Genomic DNA, 19,624 nt, shown 5'->3' with positions numbered 1-19,624 from the left:
ATGTTATATCAAATGTTTTTTGTATATTATAATAATAATAATAATAATAATAATTGAATATTAGAATTAATAAAAGGGTTTAAATCTAGTCACTCATTCTTTAATGAAGACAATAAATAAACAGGTAATGACTCAGACTCGGGCTATGTTTGTTTGGAAAAGAATACTAGTTTACGGCATTCAATTTAAAGACGTGAAATAGAAGAATGATTAAAGAGATGTTAAAAATAACAGTTGATTGATACTGCTTTCTGGAAGGTCAAGAAGTCAAGTGTGTGGCTACTGTATCCCACAGTGCATTCCACACACTGCCCTGTATTGCACATTTAGTAGATCATCTGGCTATTTCAGGCATGTGTCAAATTAGCAAATAATGTGCAGTGTATATTATACTGCAAAATTAGTACTATTAGCATGATAGTTTGCCATTCTGAACATAGTCTGGGTTATTGTTATTCCTATACCTTTTTGACCTCAATTTCTACTCCTCAATAAAAATTGCACATGTAGCTTTGCATGATTGTTGCCCTGCTTTTGTGTGTCCTGAATCAATAATATAATTTTTCAATCAAATAAAAAATATTGGAGAGCGTTGTTTCCCCCACCCCCTCCTCCTCAGACTCGATGCTCACGCGGGTTGCCAGCTTGAGGACGCAACAAGAGCAAGCGGAATTGACAATGCAAGCCACACTGTACGTTGAGTTGATTTATCCACGTTTTAATATGCTCTCGTTCATAGAGATTTTTAGATGGATGATGAGGCTTTTTAGATCGGGTAGAATCTGCAATCTCTGACCCAGTTTGTTTGCTGGCTTACATGGCAGCAATACGCTGTGTTTTCCGCCATCTGGCAACCTGGGGTGTCGAAATACTATTGGCCCCCCTAACCAAAACAAAAACAGACATTCACATTTCAAAGTAGAATAACTGGCTGTAGCATTTCTTTTCAGAGAAACAAGTATGTGAATTTAGTTTCCTAAATATATGCAGGCATATTATGGTATTTTTATGCTTTAGTTAAGTGAAAAACTTGCATACAGTACCTTTAAGGTTCTACAGTTCAGTGTAGTTGTCCATACATTCAGAATAAATCCAAAGCTGCAATGAAAGTCACATGATCTTTTTTTCCTACTCCGAGTAGTAAAAGAGTGTCTCTCTTCAGGTTCAGGTTCTAAAACTCAAAGTTTTGGCTTGATTTTAAATGAACCCTTTTTTTTTCTTTTTTTTTTACACTGTTTTAAGACAGAATTATTTCTGATTCTGTAATTGTGTAGAACTGTAGTGAGAGAGAGAGAGAGAGAGAGAGAGAGAGAGAGAGAGAGAGAGAGAGAGAGAGAGAGAGAGAGAGAGAGAGAGAGAGAGAGAGAGAGAGAGAGAGAGAGAGAGAGAGAGAGAGAGAGAGAGAGAGAGAGAGAGCACACAATCACGTCCCAAACACCTGCTGTAGCTCCTGGTATATTTTAATACTTCATGTTCATAGGCTTATCTGTTGAGAACACTAGGCCTACTGTTCTCTGCCAGGTCAGAAAGTTGTCAGACAATCTTTTGTCAAAGCCTTAATGTAGGTAAATAGATAAGCTTATAGTCACACGTGGAGTTGCATCAATCTTTTTATACTTTAAATTGAGATAAAAAATGTGCAAAATATAGCTGCCTAGAGACATGTAATGGAATTGGTCAGAGTCATGACATCCACTGAATAAGAGTGTGGTTACGCACTTAAGTTTATTTACCAACAGCTGAAGTATGATATCATAGGCAGTTATGGTTGTAATTTCCTTGCCTTGAGGATGGGACTATTGTTTTGGTTTAGAAAATAGCACCGGCAAGATGGATCCTGTTCCCGGACCAGCTGTATAAAATCATTCAGACTCTCCTTTCTCTCCTGCTTGAAACAAAGTATCATGTTCTGCTCCTACATCCATTTATTGTCAAACTGCTGTAAAAAAGGCTGCTTATTCTGCTTTTAAAGATTTTTCATAGGTATATTAACGTATTTTCATAGGCATCTTACATTTTTATAAGCCTTTAAAATATGTTTTAAAAGCCAATTGCACATTTTTTTGTTGTCAGACACTGTCATTCTGAAAGCCAGGTGGCTGTTTTTGCAGTAGTGTGTATGTACCCAGAGTAACCATGGCATCAGGATACTATAACACTGTGACACTGACAGTTAGAGTTCCTCTGGTGAAGAGAGGCATGCAGCAGAACTTGTGACAGGACTCACAGTGACAGCAGCAGCATTACTGGCAGAAACATTTTGGCTGGAGCCAGCGGTACACTGCACGAAATTATTCACCAGAGATGAAGAGCTCAGTTTTCACAATTCACCTTGGTTGATTTATTATGTGGTCAAACCATTGTCATTGGAACGGATTTATAGACTCTGCTGATCACCATATCCAAACAAAGGCCTTATTATGACTTGCATTATGACTTCTCATGAATTATACGGTGTGCACTGAAGGGAGTTTAAGATTGTCAGTATATGATAGTGAGATTAAGGGATTTTATGTCCAAACCTCCTCCACCCATGTTAGTTTGACTTTTTCGTTCTTTTTTTCACACATCCCACGTTCTTTTTAAAGTCTAAATTCTTTTCAATGTAATTGGAGATTTAAATTAAGTTTCCTATTAGTATTTTGTAAGATGCCTTATTCTCTGGACAATTAAGCAATAATTTGTGATTTTGTCCTTTTGGAGAATAAGAGTGTGATTGTATATTACATGAGAGGGATTTTCCTTTTATACAACAAAATGTTCATAATCTTTATCACCTAATAAATGAATAACTCCAACCTACAATTTAACCCACATGATACATACAGTACATTGATATAAAGATATACGCAGTATATAGCAAAGTTCAGCCGCATGATTGTTTATATTGTTGCAAAATGTAAACTATATCGCCTAGCTATATGTTACAAGATTTGGATATTGTAAATCCAACTGTATACTCATGTAAAGTGATATAAATCTGTAGATGTAAACCAGAACAAAATGTCTACCATGTTTTGCTGCAAATATTGGTTTTAGCCCCTATTTGCTCTGAACAGGTTTACTTCAATTCAGTCTGTATAGCAGATAAATAATAAGCAATAGCCTCCACATGCAACTGAGGTAGGGTTGACAGGGAAAGAGTGGTTAAACAGAACTGTGTGTCCTTTCACTTATCAATGTCTCTCAATCTGTTTCATTCATTTCCAACGGTGACCTCATCATCTATAGTCCTTAACCAGAAAAAAGGAAAGAAAATAAGCTATTCTAGCAGTAACCGTCTCTATGACAACAGTTAAAACAAAAGCTGAAATATGAAGTGAGTGCTGTTTGATGCCATTAGTTTGACCCTCCAGGGCTCCCCCACATCTCTCTGTTTTTCCCACCGCTTGTGTTCATTAAATCACAGCATTGTTGTGGACACCAGTGGTTATTGTTGCACAGACGCAGTAGGCTACTTCATTTTCTAATGGTTCATGCAGGTTTCCCAAACACAGTACACACTTTATATTCTGTCATGCAAAAACAAGCTGCCTTAATGAACGGTGGTTGGTGGAACAAGAGTTGATTCTTTCCATCATACATCAAACACGCAAAGACACGCATGCAGAAAGCCACAGCCATAGACCTTTTGTTCTGAGGTGCACATCTGTTTCCTGTTGGCTATGGGTTTCTCTGCTTTCACAGCACTAAATGAGCTGAAAATGGAGAGACATTAGTTTACATAGAAAAGCAGCTAAGTAAATGAAGCAAATGAGAATAGGAAGAGTATAGGTTATATGATATTGCTGGACTGCAGCAGCCCAGCAATCCTCCATCTGCTGACCACTTCCCTGCATGCACATTGACTTCCTTGCATGCACATTAACGAAAGAGTAAAGATGATATAATATTCCAAAGTGATAATGCATATTGCATTAAAACCAACTCTGACTGGACAGTCTTGAGTAAAGTTGTTAGAAAAACAACAACTTTCCTGTTTTCAATTTGTATGCGTGTGTATAAAAAGTATTTGTTGCGTGTATATAGGCCTACTGCTCTTTTTATGGATGATAAAGAGGTGCTGAAAATGAGAGTAAAACAGTGAAACAACTATGTGGTAAACGCATGTCATGTCCCATCTAATGCGTTGAAATGCTGTAGTGCAAGTGTTCAGTTTGTTTGACATGTTGTGCACTGTAAATGTCACTATTGAAGATACTGGACCGTTCACTTTCTGCACAGCATTTTGCCGTGTGAAGTTTGATGTCACAACAAAGTGTTTCCATGACAACTCGCATACACCCACTAAACGTGTCAGTCATCAAAAGGTCATGCAGATTTTGAGATTTACAGTGTGTGTCTTAGCAGCTCAATGTGTAACAGACATCACTCAACACTTTATTGAAGCATAAAAGTTCAGTTAATAGGGCTACGAGTGCATATCGCACATCTGTAGGTTCGAAATCAATGTTTTTACAGAAAGAAATAATCGGATCCAGCATGTTTCCATATTAAATGATGATGTCTATAACAGAGTGTGTGTCTGAGTTTTTTTATTTTTATATTTCAGGATGTGAGCGGTTTTCGCGGTCAGTGTAGGATGGACAGGTGTTTATTGGATAGGCCTTTTAAGTTCATGCTGTGGATGAGCTCTTGTTCTCAAAGCCAAAATACAAGCATGTGTGCCACTCTCAAAAATGTGATGTGAAGGCAAAGGATTTCCCCTTTCAAAGGGGGGCGCCACCAAAAAAAACATCTTCTATATCAGTGGTTCTCAGCTTTAAAGACTTGAAGGTCCATTGTCCAACACAGCATTTGACGGCCTCTGGATATTGATCAAGATATTTCTTCTGGTATTTCTGCTGTAATTATGACAACGCTGTTTGCTGTATTGCTACAATATTAAAGGGTTAGTTCACCCAAAAATGAAATTTCTCTCATTATTTACTCACCCTCACTTTCAAGCCCCAAAAAACACGTCATAAAAGTTATCATGTGACTTCAGTGGTTTGGAACGACATTGTAACGTTGGAGTAATTAATGGCAGCATTTTCATTTTTGGGTGAACTAACCCTTTAAAATAATTACCCACAATTCATTAAGTGATTACAGAAGATTCGAGTATCTGATTCTGTATGTTTTCCTTCATAGGAGAATTTATAAAATGCACATAAAATGGAGACTATTGATATTTCAACATTTTAACGCTGACAAAGATATTCTCTGTTTTCAATGACTTTGATTCCAGTTATACACATCTTATTCCCTTTCTTTTAAAAACACACCACAGCCTATTTATTGCCATGGTATGCAGTTTTCCTTTCTCGTAGCAAACCTCAATGCTGTTTCTGCTGGAGGCAACTGTAATGTAATCTGGTCAAGTGAGTGATGAAAGATCATTTCATCAGATCATATTTTGGAATGGCAACGCTCCAAAGTTCCTTTAGATATCTTCTTAGACGAGTACACACGCATAAACACTCAAAATATTCCCATAATCACACGTTATACCCACAATGCATTTTCTGAACCTAAACAGTACACATGACCAAACTGAACCACCGAAAGAAGAGGCTAAATGCTGTGCTGTTGAGCTGCGAAAGAACACAACCCTTTAAAGTTCATCAGCTTTGGATGCTAATTCAAAGCTATAAAAAAATAAACAAATAACTATACCAAAATGTAAATATTTAAATTAATATAATAAATTAACATGTTTTTAAATGTTACAGTATAATATATTTTTCATATTTTTGAATATTACAACTGATTTGTAATTTTTGATTATTTTTATAATTATTTATTTATAAATATATAAACCTTGCATATTTTTTGAGATGATTGTATTACACTTTTAAAAAAAATAGCAGCTCTGTGCAGCAATGAGATGCCAGGGCTTCAGAAACAGTGGCACAGCTGTGGAAAGATGAATGTAAAGCAGTTTAAACAAACTTCTCTGTGCAAAAATCTGAATGTAAATCTAATCATAGAGTGAAACTGTAAATCTTTCAGCACCATGATTCAGCAAATGAACAAAAGTGCTCTTTGTATGAATAAGGAGTTAAAGTCAACGTTTGGCAAACAGTTTTGTTCTAAGGGCAATTTGATCAGTCTAATGTACCATAATAGAACTGGCAAGGCAAATGCTCCATCACACTCTTGTATATATGAGCCTGAATTATTCAGTTCATTTAAACTGTTGTTGTATGTTATTGGTGTGAAATTTTACATGCCCCAAATATTTGTCATGTAGGCCTATTTATGTTGATCAATGGTTCATCCATAATGCACTGGTACAAACTAACCAAGCTCAAATATATTCTGGTCCTGCATTATGTATCACTCATAAAAAGTGATTCCAAATGGCAAAAATGGTTTAAATCATAAAAAAATTAAAACATTTCTCAGTGAAATCAGGCTCGACTGTAACACCTTTGGCTCTAGGCTGTTGCTGAATCGTGATTCTGTTTTTTATATGTCCTGTTCTTCGGACAAAAAGAGGAAAAGAGACAGTGAGGGCAACCATGGAAAATATTAACTCAGTGGATGAAGGAGAGGAGCCAAACGAGAAAGAAAGACAGAAAGAGAAGAGCAGGGGCGGAGAGAGACAGAATTAGCAAAAAAAAGACCTGTCTTGCCATCTCCAGAAGGGCCCTCTATGAGATTCAGCTGCACCTGAGAGAAACTACATGGAAGGGATCATGTAGAGCCAGTTCATGAAATTAACCCCAACAGGCCGATCAGAGTCTCATATCACCCTGAGGTGTTTATTTTGAAATAATGGCCATTTCAGACAGAGCATGAGCACATGGGTTTTCCATGACCAACGGAACACTGGTAATTATTTCAAAATATTTAAATGATGATTGTTGCTATTGACCAATCAGAATAAACAACGCTATCTCACAACCAATTTGTATGTATTTGTACGAGGTGACTAATTCGTATGACCTCACTCGTATAAATTTGTACGATTTGTCTATATTGCAGTGATGGGTATGTTTTAGGGGTGGGGTTAGGTAATTCATACAAAATCAAACGAATTGAGACACACACATTTTGTCCCCACAATGTAGGGTTTACCAGGACCAAACACACACACACACACACACACACACAGGCAGTATTGGATGAACATTCTCACATACACACACTAACACATGCATGTTGTGCTAGATGAATCGCATTCCTCGCTCTCTTCTTACACACTCACACTGTTGAATGAGTAACAAACAAACACAACACAACACAACACAGCAAAACAGAGGATAAACACAAACCACAAATAAAACACAAATGCTTTTTTTGGTTTCTCTATGTTGCTATGCTCAAGCTTCCAGTTCACCCCGACTGACAAATGACCCTGGTCACTACAACTTGAGTAGGCTCTCTTTCATTCTCTCTCTCTCTCTTTCACACACACTCTCTCTTTTATAGCCATCCCTTGATGTTAAACAGGACGTCTCCATGGATACAGGAATAAACAGATGATAACAAGCCCTCAGCCTTTTAAAGCCCATTTCAGAAGGGAGTAACAGGAGAGACAGAGAAAGAGAGAGAGAGAGAGAGCAGGACAGGACAGAAGTTGTGCAGACCTAGGAGTGTGTGTCCTTGTGTGTGGATTGCCAGCAGCTGGAAGTCAGTAGCACAGGTAAGAGTGATTTGACTGCTACTAATGTGATAGAATGATCTTCATAAGCAAATGCACTCCACACCTGTGAACATGCATAAAGTACATGTACTCGTCTTTATTCGCTATATGCATGCACACATAACATCACACAGACCCATAATATGCCATACATTGGTACACTGCATCTGTGGTTTTCATATTGAAACTGTCAATGGCATGCTGCATATGGGTATTGCTGCACAGAAGAGTGTGAATTCAGTGAGTAAAGTGACATAATAAACACAAAGTGCCGTTATTTCAAGACAAAATGTTTTTTTTGTTGGTTTTTTTGTGCCCCTGAGCAAACATGCATAAATTTGAAGTTGGAAACGCTTGCAATAATTTGTTTTAATGTTGCTATTTCTTTCTCCTTCTACTGGACATAAATATATAACACACAAGTGAAATGGACATAAAATATTGTTTTTTTTTTATTGCAATAAATAAATACATTAAAAAAAAAATCGACGTTTTCAATAAACAGTATTGTTACAACATCTGCAGTATGACTAAGGGCGATCAAGTGCCAGAAGATGAAATCATGTTTGGATAATTACAGTTGTCACTGACTAAAATGATTTAGATTGCAGTGATCTATAGGCTATATACATACTGCATGGTGTTTTCCCAGTGGCGAATTGGCACAAAAGGATGCTAGTCATATAATTGCTGAACCAAACACTGCTGACATCATCAGGTTAATTATAGGGTTGCTGTCTGTCTGATCAGAAAGCAAACACTCATTAAGTTGTCTATATCAGTTATATTTCAGACATATCAGTTTTATGGTTTATGAAGTGATTATCACATATTATGTCTATTTTATGTCAGTATGAAATACACAATAAGTGTGAAGAAACATGTCGTGTGAGGAATACAGGTATGCAGGCAGGACCACAAAGGATTAGCTGTAAAACCCTATAGGGCTGACGCGGAGGAAGATTGTGCTCTGCTCATAAAGTCTTCAGGAACTGCCTTTGTTATTTTGATGAGTCTACTGTATGTTTGTGTGTTTTGTTTGGTTGGGTGGGTAAGCGTGTCTCTGTTTACCTCTTTAATACAATGGTTTCCATAGACACCTCCACAAAGTCTTGTCCTGAGTAAGGGGATCTCCTGGGAGGTGGGCAATGTGTGTTTATGTGGACGGCTGCCTTTGCATGCGTGTTAGAAGGGTGAGGCTCATGCTCACAATGATGTCTTTATTCGGCCGCCTGTGTGGGAATAACCTCAGCAGCAGCTTGCATATGATCCCTCGCACACTGTATTAGGGAAATACACAGCACACACATGCAACATGTTAAGCATGACGACATAAAATGCGATGACTTCGATGGTTCAATGACTGAAGAATTGTTTGCCGACCCAGTGATGATTGCAATTTTAGATTAATTCTCCTTAAGAAATACGGAAAAAACTTCAGAAAAGAAAGAAAGAAAAAAAGGAAACTCATATTTTTATTCAGCAAGTACACATTAAATTGATCAAAATTGTAAAATTTAAATTTCTAAATGAAATATTTTTTTATTTTTCTCTTGATCAAAGAATCCTAACAAAAAACGTATCACCACAAAAATATATAGCATCACAACTGTTTTCAACATTGATAATAAATATTTCTTGAGTACCAAATTAGCATATTTGGGATACGCTGATTCATGTGATAAGACTGGGGTAAAGGCTGCTGAAAATTTGGCTTTGTCATCATAGGAATAAATCACATTTTATCATTTAATCTATTATTATTTATATATATAAAAAAAAAAAAAAACGTTTTAAATTATAATACTATTTTACAATAGTATTGTTTTTGCTGTATTTTTGATCAAATAAATGCAGCCTCGGTGAGCCTATCTGATGTAACACTTAAGTGTGTGAGCTGAGAGGAGAATACAGATGGCTGAAGGAGTTGGAGTTGAAGCCAGGGCAAGCCCACCCACCGCTGCTGTACTCATCGCCTCTCTATGAGGCCATCAGCTGCCAAACTTCTGACATCCATCTGAAACATTCCACAATAACTCCGAGGCACATCAGACCATCCACACACCTACTCTCGCCTCCATTGACAAAGGCTGGACTGTGCAGACACACCAAGAAAGTCTGGAATTGGCCTCACTCATGCACTCAAAAGAAAGAAAATAGAGAAATACAGAATTATGAAGGAAGGAAAGAGGGAAGCAAAGAGGCTGTCTGAAAATGTCTAGGAAAAATGTGTTTTTTGTATGTTGAATGAATAATTAGCAGTTTGCAGAGTGCTGATCATCACCTCATTAGCTCTATCCTTATGGCCCTTAAATTTGACATCGGGCTCTGTCGTTCCACACACACCTAATGTGTTACTTTTGGCTGGTGCTTTAATTGGTATTTTATTCATTCAGACCCTTCAAAACGCAATGGAAAAGAGGGTGACCTGCTGAACAAGTTTGCCAAAACTCTGCAACAAGAAGACCATTAGTAAAATATCTCAAAGCTAAAATCACGGGACAATTAGATAATGCAGATAACTTGGATAATTTAGAATGACTAAATCAGAGTTTAAGGTGCTTTATTGTCTGGGCCCAAATTGCTCTGTACAGACTGAGACTGTAGACGTTACTTAATACATACTGTATAATAAACATCCGAGATTCCTATAAGATGATAGTACAATGCAATATTTACTTTTTTGTTTATCACTGTAATCTGCCTTCTCTTTAATCTTTTTTTGTTTTGTCAAATTAATGTCTGTTTATCATGCCTATTGCAGATGACTTATGTGGTCAGTGAAAACACCTCTTTTTCTGGAGAAATGGTTCCATGATGTCATAGTCTTATTATTTGTTTAAGCAGAATACCCAATATGGCAGAAAGCGACATGGACCAGCTTCTGGACTCCTTTAAGAAGTTTGCTGTTCATGGTGACACCAAAGCCACTGGGAAGGAGATGAATGGGAAAAACTGGGCTAAGCTGTGCAAAGACTGCAAAGTCGTTGATGGCAAGAATGTCACCAGCACTGATGTAGATATTGTCTTCACTAAAGTCAAGTGAGTTTTTCCGTAATTTTTTTGTTTTGGAGACTATGGGTGCGTCCCAATTAGCTCCCTGGTTCAGTAGTCAGGGCACCATTGATTTATGTCCTGATCAGTGCCCTGACTACTGAACTAGGGAGCTGATTGAGACGCATCCTATTTTAATTTGACCAAATTGTTATCGTGCACACAATATAACCACATATAAAATAAATTGTAAATATTAAAAATATCTTCATAGATGTTTACCATGTTTACCATATGTTTCAGAGCAAAGACATCTCGGGTTATAACATATGAGGAGTTCCAGAAAGCTCTAGAAGAATTGGCCCCAAAGAGGTTCAAAGGTCAAAGCAAAGAGGAGGCATTGCAGTCTATGCATAAGCTAATTGATGGCAAAGAACCTACCAACGTTGGTGTAACGGTAAGTCTTGTATCATTTAAGGTATTTTAGTAAAATTTTGAAATTAGTTTTGTGGCTATACTGTACACAAGGCGGCATCAAAATCAATGTCAATCAAAACATTACCATTATACAACAGTTGAACGTTATTTTTTTAAAGAAATGTATACTTTTATTCAGCAAGGACATTAAATTGATCAAAAGTAATTAAAATAAATGTTCTTTTTATCTTTCTATTCATCAAAGCATCCTTGAAAAATGTATCAGGGTTAAGCAACATAACTGTTGTCAACATTGATAATAATAAGAAATGTTTCTTGAGAAGCAAATCAGCATAGTCTTTGCAATTACAATAATAACACATTTAATTTTAATATTCAAATAAAAACAGTTAACCAATTGTAATAATATTTCACAACATTTATATTAACATATACTAATAATAATATTCCAAATAAATGCAGCCAGGGGCTACTTAAAAAAAACAACAACTTTAAAATCTTACCAACCCCAAACTTTTGAACGGTATATAAAACGAAAAAAGCAAGAAAGAAACAAGTTATTGGTTTGCCATTTCATCACACTTCACTGAACATCGATTGTAATTCAACTAGTTAGACTACCTCAACTTTGTTGTGACAGAAATGTGTGAGTGTATCACCTGACATTTTAAAAATGTTAGATAAACCAAGAAATGCTAAGCAGTTTCTGCTCAAGAAGGTCCCTCAACACTGCACATTCTCCTGTCTCTGTACATAACACATAATTCAACTCATTTGTAGAGCGCTGGGTATGTCAAATTAGTGAGACACCTAAAATGAGGTGGGCCTCAAGGAGCAAGATTGAGAAACACAAAAAAACCGACTTATTCCTCAGTCAGTTCAACACTAGAGGGCAGTAAGAAATCAAACAACAATGAATCAATTCTGGCAACTAAGTTCAAAAGGAGTTGCAGGAATATGTGATGTATAGCCTATGCTATTGACAGAAAAAGCTCTGCTGGGGCAGGCTGAAACAGACTTGTACAGATCATCTGATGAAATAATGATTTGCAGCATATTTAATTTATAGTTCCATGTTTGTTTTTGTTTTTTTTACTTGATTTTCTATTTATTGCTTTTATAAAACAGGCATATATATATAGTATATTGCTCTCCAACTTTGATTGATCTTGCCATAATTGAAAAGCTTTATTCATTCCCTTTTTTATTTGTATGTTTCTTTTTGAACCATTCTAGAAAGTGGCAAAAACTGCTGCAGTGGATAGATTAACCGACACATCGAAATATACGGGCTCACACAAGGAGCGCTTTGATGAGAGTGGGAAAGGCAAAGGAAAAGGTGGGCGGGAGGAGCTTGTGGAGCACACGGGCTACGTAGGGGCCTACAAGAACGCTGGGTCTTACGAAGAGAAGACGAAGGCCAAGTAAGGCCCATGGCAACATGTCCTAAGCTCTGAGCTCCATCTTCATCAGCACTTAAGTCTGGACCAAAGCCAAACTTGAACTTTAACATGTAAAATCACACAGTCACTATGCAGTGTAACGCAGGAAGTGTTGTAAATGTTTGTCTTTAATGATAAAGAACATAGTATTACAGTCAATTTTCATTAGAAAGTTGACAGAAGGGTAAAAGAGGAACTGGTCTCACTTCTTTCATGCAGTTACCAGCCCCTGCTTTATGTAGGATTTCAGGTGAAAATCTCAAAGAACAAATATAAAGACAGCTCTGCTGGAGGGGAAACAGACAAGTAGTGTATTTGTTTCAGGTTTTATGTTGCTTAATAGCTATAGGTGCATCTGAACATCACTATTCTTTAAAGAGGGAGAAATGAACATAAGAAGCTCTTTAAGAGATTAATTTCTACTAACATGCTTATAGACCTTTACATTACATTACATTTACATGAAAACAAGGCTGTGAGGGATAGAATCCACTGTGTTCAATGTTGTTTTACAACATACTGATTGTGCAGCTGATGAAAAATCTTTGCGGGAAAAAAAAACTGCAGTAGACAAAAACAATTTTAAAAGTTGTGAGTTGTGAAAATGACGTGTGATCCAGAATCTTTATACAGCTCGTTCCATTGTAAAGACTGTACGTCTATCCCTCACAGGCTCATTTTCATCCACATTAAATTCAATATGCCGTCTAATGTGACTACGGTCTGTTGATGCTCTTACTTAATTGCAGTCATCTAAATTCTAACAATGTTCAATGCTAAATGTCAATCTTCAAAGGATATTCCTTTTTCCATGAAATGGTGAACCAGCTTTATTATGTATATTATCTATACCCTTATGTTGTCTGCCAAAATGATTTCCGAAAATTCAATGTCATATCTTTGTTTTAGTTAGCTGTGTTACTGAAACTGGAAACTGCCTTTGTATAAACCATTACTAAATATCTTTTCTTGTGTTTTTTATTTAAATTTTTGTTTTTGTACTTTGGTCTATTTAAAAAAAAAAACACAAATAAAATACATAAACTTAGTACTTTTTTGCAGGAAGACCTTTCTGGCGATGTGCAAGACTGAAACAGACAATAAGCTACACAAAATATTGTGTCAATATAATTACTATTATGCATACTATGACAACTAGTTCCAAAAAGATGAAATATTATATGGTTTCACATTCTACAGCATGTTTAAACACATTCATTGTGTTAATATCCAGTAAAAATGTAAACCAGAGGTCCATGAATAGGGGATCCATCGAGGTTGTTAATGAAATTATATGCCATGTTTAATTAAAATACATTTAAAAAAATGCAGCCTTTTTTGCCTGCTGGCATAAAACAAAAATCAGTGTTAGGATATATTTAACGTTTAAGTTCACATTACTTGATGTTATAAGTTACATACTAGGCTACATCATTAAACGATATTACTAGCCTACCTTTCATAATCAGGCTGCAGCTGATGTTCGTTAACTGTCACTGGACCGTTAAAATTTGAACCATCGTAGTGGGAACTGTATTAACCCAATTGCTGGGTTATATAGTTAAAAATAACCCATCAACCAACGACGTAAAAAAAACGACCGAACGAATTTTAAGATAACCTAACATGACCCATATGTTTAACCCAGTGGTTGGGGGTAATACTATGTCCCTGCGCTTCCAAAAATGTGCCACTGTAACCATGGCAACATCCACAAATAAACGTAATTACTTTATTGCTGTAAAAGGTGGTACAAATGAAATAAAACCAAATTCTTCATAACAGAGTCATAACACGACCTTTTGCTGAACGCTGTTTACTGTCATATTCAGCATTAGGCAGAGCGTGTGTACTAGGGCGATCCATTTGTCCGGAGTCACCCCTGAGGGACAGGCAGGACGCCGACGCCGGTCCCTCTGTTGCCGTGGCAACCGTCCCATACACAAACACAACAGCCCGGCCCGGCACCTGGCTCCGGCAGCCTTCCCCTGCCCTCTGTGTGTTTGTAACCAAACACACTCGTTCATGGCAACGTTTGTTTGGTTCATCTCCTTGGAAGCGTTTAATCAAAAACATCTCGCTCCATTCCAGATCGAGCCTTTGTTGCTCATGTCACACGTTGATGAATGGCATCGCACAGCAGCGTCGCAATCGCCTTTAGTCAACTTCTGTGCTCGCCGCGCGCTGTAATCAACCGGCTGATTAATTGCCTGTTAACATGAATTGCAGAATCCGACAGGCTTGACTGGCGCTGTTGATATAATATGCCGCACATGCAGGCAGAGATGACTGCCGCGCGCTCGTGAATAAACTCGAGTCCCATCAGCGTGCACAGGACGGAGTGCCTCTAGGGGGAGCTACGAGAAAGGATTTTGTAATGTTAAAATACTAAAATATTAGGTGAATGTAAAATTATACTATATAAACATTTTAATGTCAACATGTTTTATTTCTTATGGTTTGATTGCAATTCTAACACAACCTTGTGCGTCTAATCACGGATTACCCACGTTTCTGATGTAGCCTAAACGTTTGAGAACCACGTACTGGACTTTGCTCAGGATATCATGCACCGAGTGGAACGATAGATGATATCATTCAATAATAAGTAGTCTACTATCTGATTAGCCTAAAGTGACTTTTTAAAGTTAACTTCTTGCACTTCTTCGAATTCAACCCACCTGTTAAATATTTAATATGTTCTGTATTTGTCACATTTTATATTTACATTTACATGTAAATATGTCTTGATACAGTCTATTTTTTATTATAGCTACAACAATTAGCAAGTAACAACATGCTGCAATGATATTCATACGTGTCATTAGGCTTGCTATATACTGGAGTGAAATTATAAAAGATGTGAAAATAAAAACAAATTAACATAATCCAAATCGAGGTCATTACTATCAGAAAACTTTCAATGAATCCATATGAATCCTCTGAACGAGACTAAAGTTGACTCGATTGTACCACCTTGTGGCGTTTTGTAGAACATTTCTCTAATAAATGTAAACATTTTATTTCACATTGTTTATACAATATTTCATGAAGAGTCATGCAACATACCGTTCAGACAGTCATTAAGAATTTTATTTTTTAAAGAAGTTAACACATTAAATTGATCTAAAGTGACAGTAAAACCTTTCCATGGTTACAAATTCTGTTCAAATGAACGTTGTTCTTTTGAATTTTCTGTTCATCAAAGAATCCTGAATCCCCCCCCCCCCCCACACACAAAAATATTAAGCATCACAACTGTTTCAACACTGATACAAATAAATAAATGTTTTTTTTGCAGCAAAATGCTTTGCTGCTCAAAGCAGCATATTACAATGACTTCTAAAGGATCATGTAAGACTTGAGTAATGATGCTGAAAATGTAGCTTTACCGTGACAGGATTCAATTTCATTTAGATGAATAAACTCCATAGAAAGCACAACAATGTTTTGACTGATAATAGATGTTTTATATAAATAGACAATTATGAAAACATTTTTTTGGAACAACACAACATTTTTTGGGATATTTTTCAAGCTGTCTTTTATTTAACGAGGAAAGGAAAGAGCAGGCACAGCAGTGTTTGTACCTGTACTGCATATCATGTCTTGTCCACCACAAATTCAACTGATGATGATAATGACGTGCATATATTGGAGACCATTTACGTTTCATTTATGTTACATGTAGTTTTATTGTTTCAGATTTCTGAGGCCTAAAATTGGGAGGTGATATGACTCTTGAAATTACATTTGGAACTGTAATTCTTTCAAAAGTCATGTTGCAAGCCATCCATTTTGACAATTGGTTAAGAGTTTGAAAGTCATGCATTGTTAGTGTATTCATTTGATTAATTGTAATGTACATTGCAATGTACATATAAAGATCATGAAATGACAATCTTAAGTATGAAGGAGCACAACATTCAGTACAGCTGTCATGTTAACTCTTTTACTTGTACAAGAGTTGCAGACAGCAGAAGAGCAGGAAGCAGGAGATTGGTGATGGTACAATATGAACAGAGTTCACTAATCTTAGTTGCATGATCTTAATTGCATCTCTATGATCAGTATTCCTTTGTCTGATCAGCGTAATTATTATTATTTTTTTACCAAACAAAGCAAAATTAATGCTTCACAACATCATCTTGTGACATTAAAAAAACAGGAGATGACAATGCACCACACAACATACAGTATGTAAATGAATGTTGAATTGTAGCGCAGAAGTCTGTTTGTAATAGTTGTGATTTGTTGTTTTCTTTAGCACCACCATTCAGGGTTAATGCTGAAAGTTCAGGAAGTGCCGTTGTTATTGCTGTGCCTGTTGTTATTATTCTGCGTTTGGCATTAAAGCTTTCAACGAAGAGCTCCTTTTTTGTTTCAAGACATTACACTGGTGTCAGAAGTGGGATGACGGAGTGCACATTGGAATGTGTCCTGTGTGATTTAAGCAGTCTTGTAAAGGAGATGCGAGATGACGTGCGAAGCTGCGGCCGGGTAATCCCTGCGTCTGCCACAATGTTTACTCCCATGCTAAGCCAGAGAGAAGTGGCAGGGGCCAGCAAACATACCACCTGCGATCCCGCAATCAACCTCACGATGGCGCGAGATTCACACAGGTTTGGATCTGACAGGATGAGAACAATGTTTCAGCTAGCGAGAGTGAACATGCTGGTTTTGAATAGTTGAGGAAGTACCAACCTCCCATTGCTGGAAGTGTGGTCTGCCTGGAAGGGAAGTGAACAGGGTTGAGTCTGGTTCAGTGCGGGTCCATGTTAAGCTGCCCAGGTAAGATGGATCAGATCCACCTGAGCCCTACTTTGCACAAGTATAGCTGACAGTCTGGTTGTGGTCCTCAAGTGGTCCTTGATCTCACGCCAGCAGAGTAACGGGAATATGAGTCTCTGACCAGTGCGCTTGAGCTACGATTGGACGAGATCTATGAGATCAGCTGGCTAGTATGCAAAGGAAAGAAGGAGACAGTCTGGTTTCTTTGGCTGCAGATGTATGATTTTGTGTGTCTCGTGGATATCCCCAGTGTCCTGCAGCTGAGGAACTGGCTCTCAACACATTCCTGCAAGTCCTACTCCCAGAAAAGCTACGGCAGCATGTTCATCTAGCCACTCCACAGACTGGGCCAGTCCTTGGCAGAGCGAGCAGTGTCTGTGTTCATGACGATGCGAGCGGCACGTTCCTTTTACCACCCTTCTGCCCAGGTATGGCAAGCCAAACGTGCCGAAGGCGATGATGCTGTAGGGATGTTGTATGGGTGTCATTACGCCACAGCATGAGAGCAGGGAATGGCCTCTGAACCGGCGAGGACGTTCTACTCATCGGACCTATGTTACCATTGCGGGGAGATGGGACATGTGACCTGTGATTGTCCTGCGTCTTTGCCCCGCAACCCTTCACTTTCGGTTTGGGGGGAATCAGCTGGTTGGGATAGTCGAGAGCCAGTACCACCCCCTGTCAAAAGAGACTGACCAGACCATTCATGAACTGTGTCTGTGGAGCAGTTAAGGACTCACCCCCAGCCAGTGTTAATGGTTGCAGGAAGTGCTTGACCACAACCAGGATGTCTTTGTGGCACGAGATAAAGACTGTGGACGAAACGGGTAGGTGCAACATGACATTGATACTGGCACGGCTCCACTCATCCACTTGTGGCCCCATCGGCTGGCCAAGCAGACAGCAGCAGAGCAAAAGATCAGAGAGATGGAAAAAGCAGGAGTGATCAAGCCTTGTGAAAAAGGACTACTCTTGGCGTTTCTGTGTGAACTATCGCTGCTTAATCGTGGTCACGAGGAAAAGCTCTTACCCACTACCCTGAATTGACGCCTGGACTACATTGTGGGGCCAAGCTGGTTCTGCTCCCTTGAGCTGCAGGGGGTGATTGGCAGGTGAAGCTCGCCCCGTAAGCCAAACCAAAGACCACGTTTACTATAGGCCAAGGACTGTGGCAGTTCTGGGTTATGCCATTTGGCCTTTGCAATGCTGCCGCCACCTTCTCCCGATGGAGCAGGTCCTAGCGGGAGTCTCATTGCTGTTGTGTGGTTAGATTAGATTAGATTCAACTTTATTGTCATTACACAAGTGCAAGTACAAGGCAACTAAATGCAGTATGACCTTTAAGTGCATGCAACACACTTTGAGTGGGCACTGCAATACCTCCAGGAAGTCTTTTCGGCCAATAGGGAAACCGCCTTTTGAGTGTGGCCACAAGGCAGGGAAGCTGGTGGAGGAAATGTTCTGCCAATTTGGAGTGACGGAAGAGATCCTCCTCTTCAACCACAGGGTGTTGACTTAGCAGAACTCTTCAACCGCACCCTGACCACCCAGTTAGCCATCCTAACTAGTGAGCACCAGCGAGACTGGGACCAACACCTAGACTTTTGGTCCTATTGAATGACAGTTCAAGAGTCTACAGGGTGCACGCCGGCTGTCCTCATGTTCAGCTGGTTACTTTTAACACTTTTGGGTCCCCATCAGAACCAAATATACCAGGGTGCCCAGGGATGGAGTACTTGCAAAGATTATGGAAGAGACTCCACGTTGGTGCATGAGGGAGCCAGGGACCAACAGGGAACTGCCAGACAGAAGTGGGCATACGATGCCCACAGCAATGACAGACTTTTACCCTGGGGATAGAGTTTGGGTTTACTGCCCCAAAAAGAAAAAAGGCTACTCTCCAAAGCTCTACTAGCTCATGGCAGTGGGCGTTCTGAGGAGGGCACGGCATGCTATGGAGTTCTTTTGTTGACAATGGGACAGTTGTCTGTTTAGTGTAGTGCAGCAGTCTTTTTGTAATAGTTGTGATTTGCTGTTTTCTTTAGCACCAGCATTTACAGGGTTAATGTAGAGAGTTCAGGAAGTGCCATATGAGAAAATATAAGTGCTGCGTAGGCTGCTGTGCCTGTTGTTATTGATGTTCTGCGTTCTGCATTAAATCAGAAAATCCTAAAAAATGCAGGGAAACAAACAGGGAAAATGTTTAATGATTTAACACTGCATACTGATCTCCAACTTTAACTTCAGCAAACACTTAAAGGGTTTGTTCACCAAAAAATTAAAATTCTGTCATTAATTACTTACCCTCATGTCGTTCGACACCCGT

General features: G+C 38.4%; 1 protein-coding gene across 1 annotated transcript; it reads left to right on the top strand.

Moving 5' to 3' along the window:
- The first annotated feature begins 7,518 nt into the window (after window positions 1–7,518).
- tppp3 (tubulin polymerization-promoting protein family member 3) lies at window positions 7,519–15,372 on the top strand. Its single transcript, XM_079838011.1, has 4 exons — window positions 7,519–7,633; window positions 10,481–10,675; window positions 10,931–11,084; window positions 12,302–15,372. Exons 2-4 carry the CDS (start codon window positions 10,491–10,493, stop codon window positions 12,491–12,493), a joined length of 531 nt encoding a protein of 176 aa, XP_079694137.1. The 5' UTR covers window positions 7,519–7,633; window positions 10,481–10,490; the 3' UTR covers window positions 12,494–15,372.
- Window positions 15,373–19,624: the final 4,252 nt, after the last annotated feature.

Source organism: Gobio gobio, assembly GCF_949357685.1.
Source record: "Gobio gobio genome assembly, chromosome: 2".
Classification (NCBI taxonomy): Eukaryota; Metazoa; Chordata; class Actinopteri; order Cypriniformes; family Gobionidae; genus Gobio; species Gobio gobio.
The sequence above is the reverse complement of the archived record's forward strand: the minus strand, read 5'-3'. Positions and strand labels throughout refer to the sequence as shown.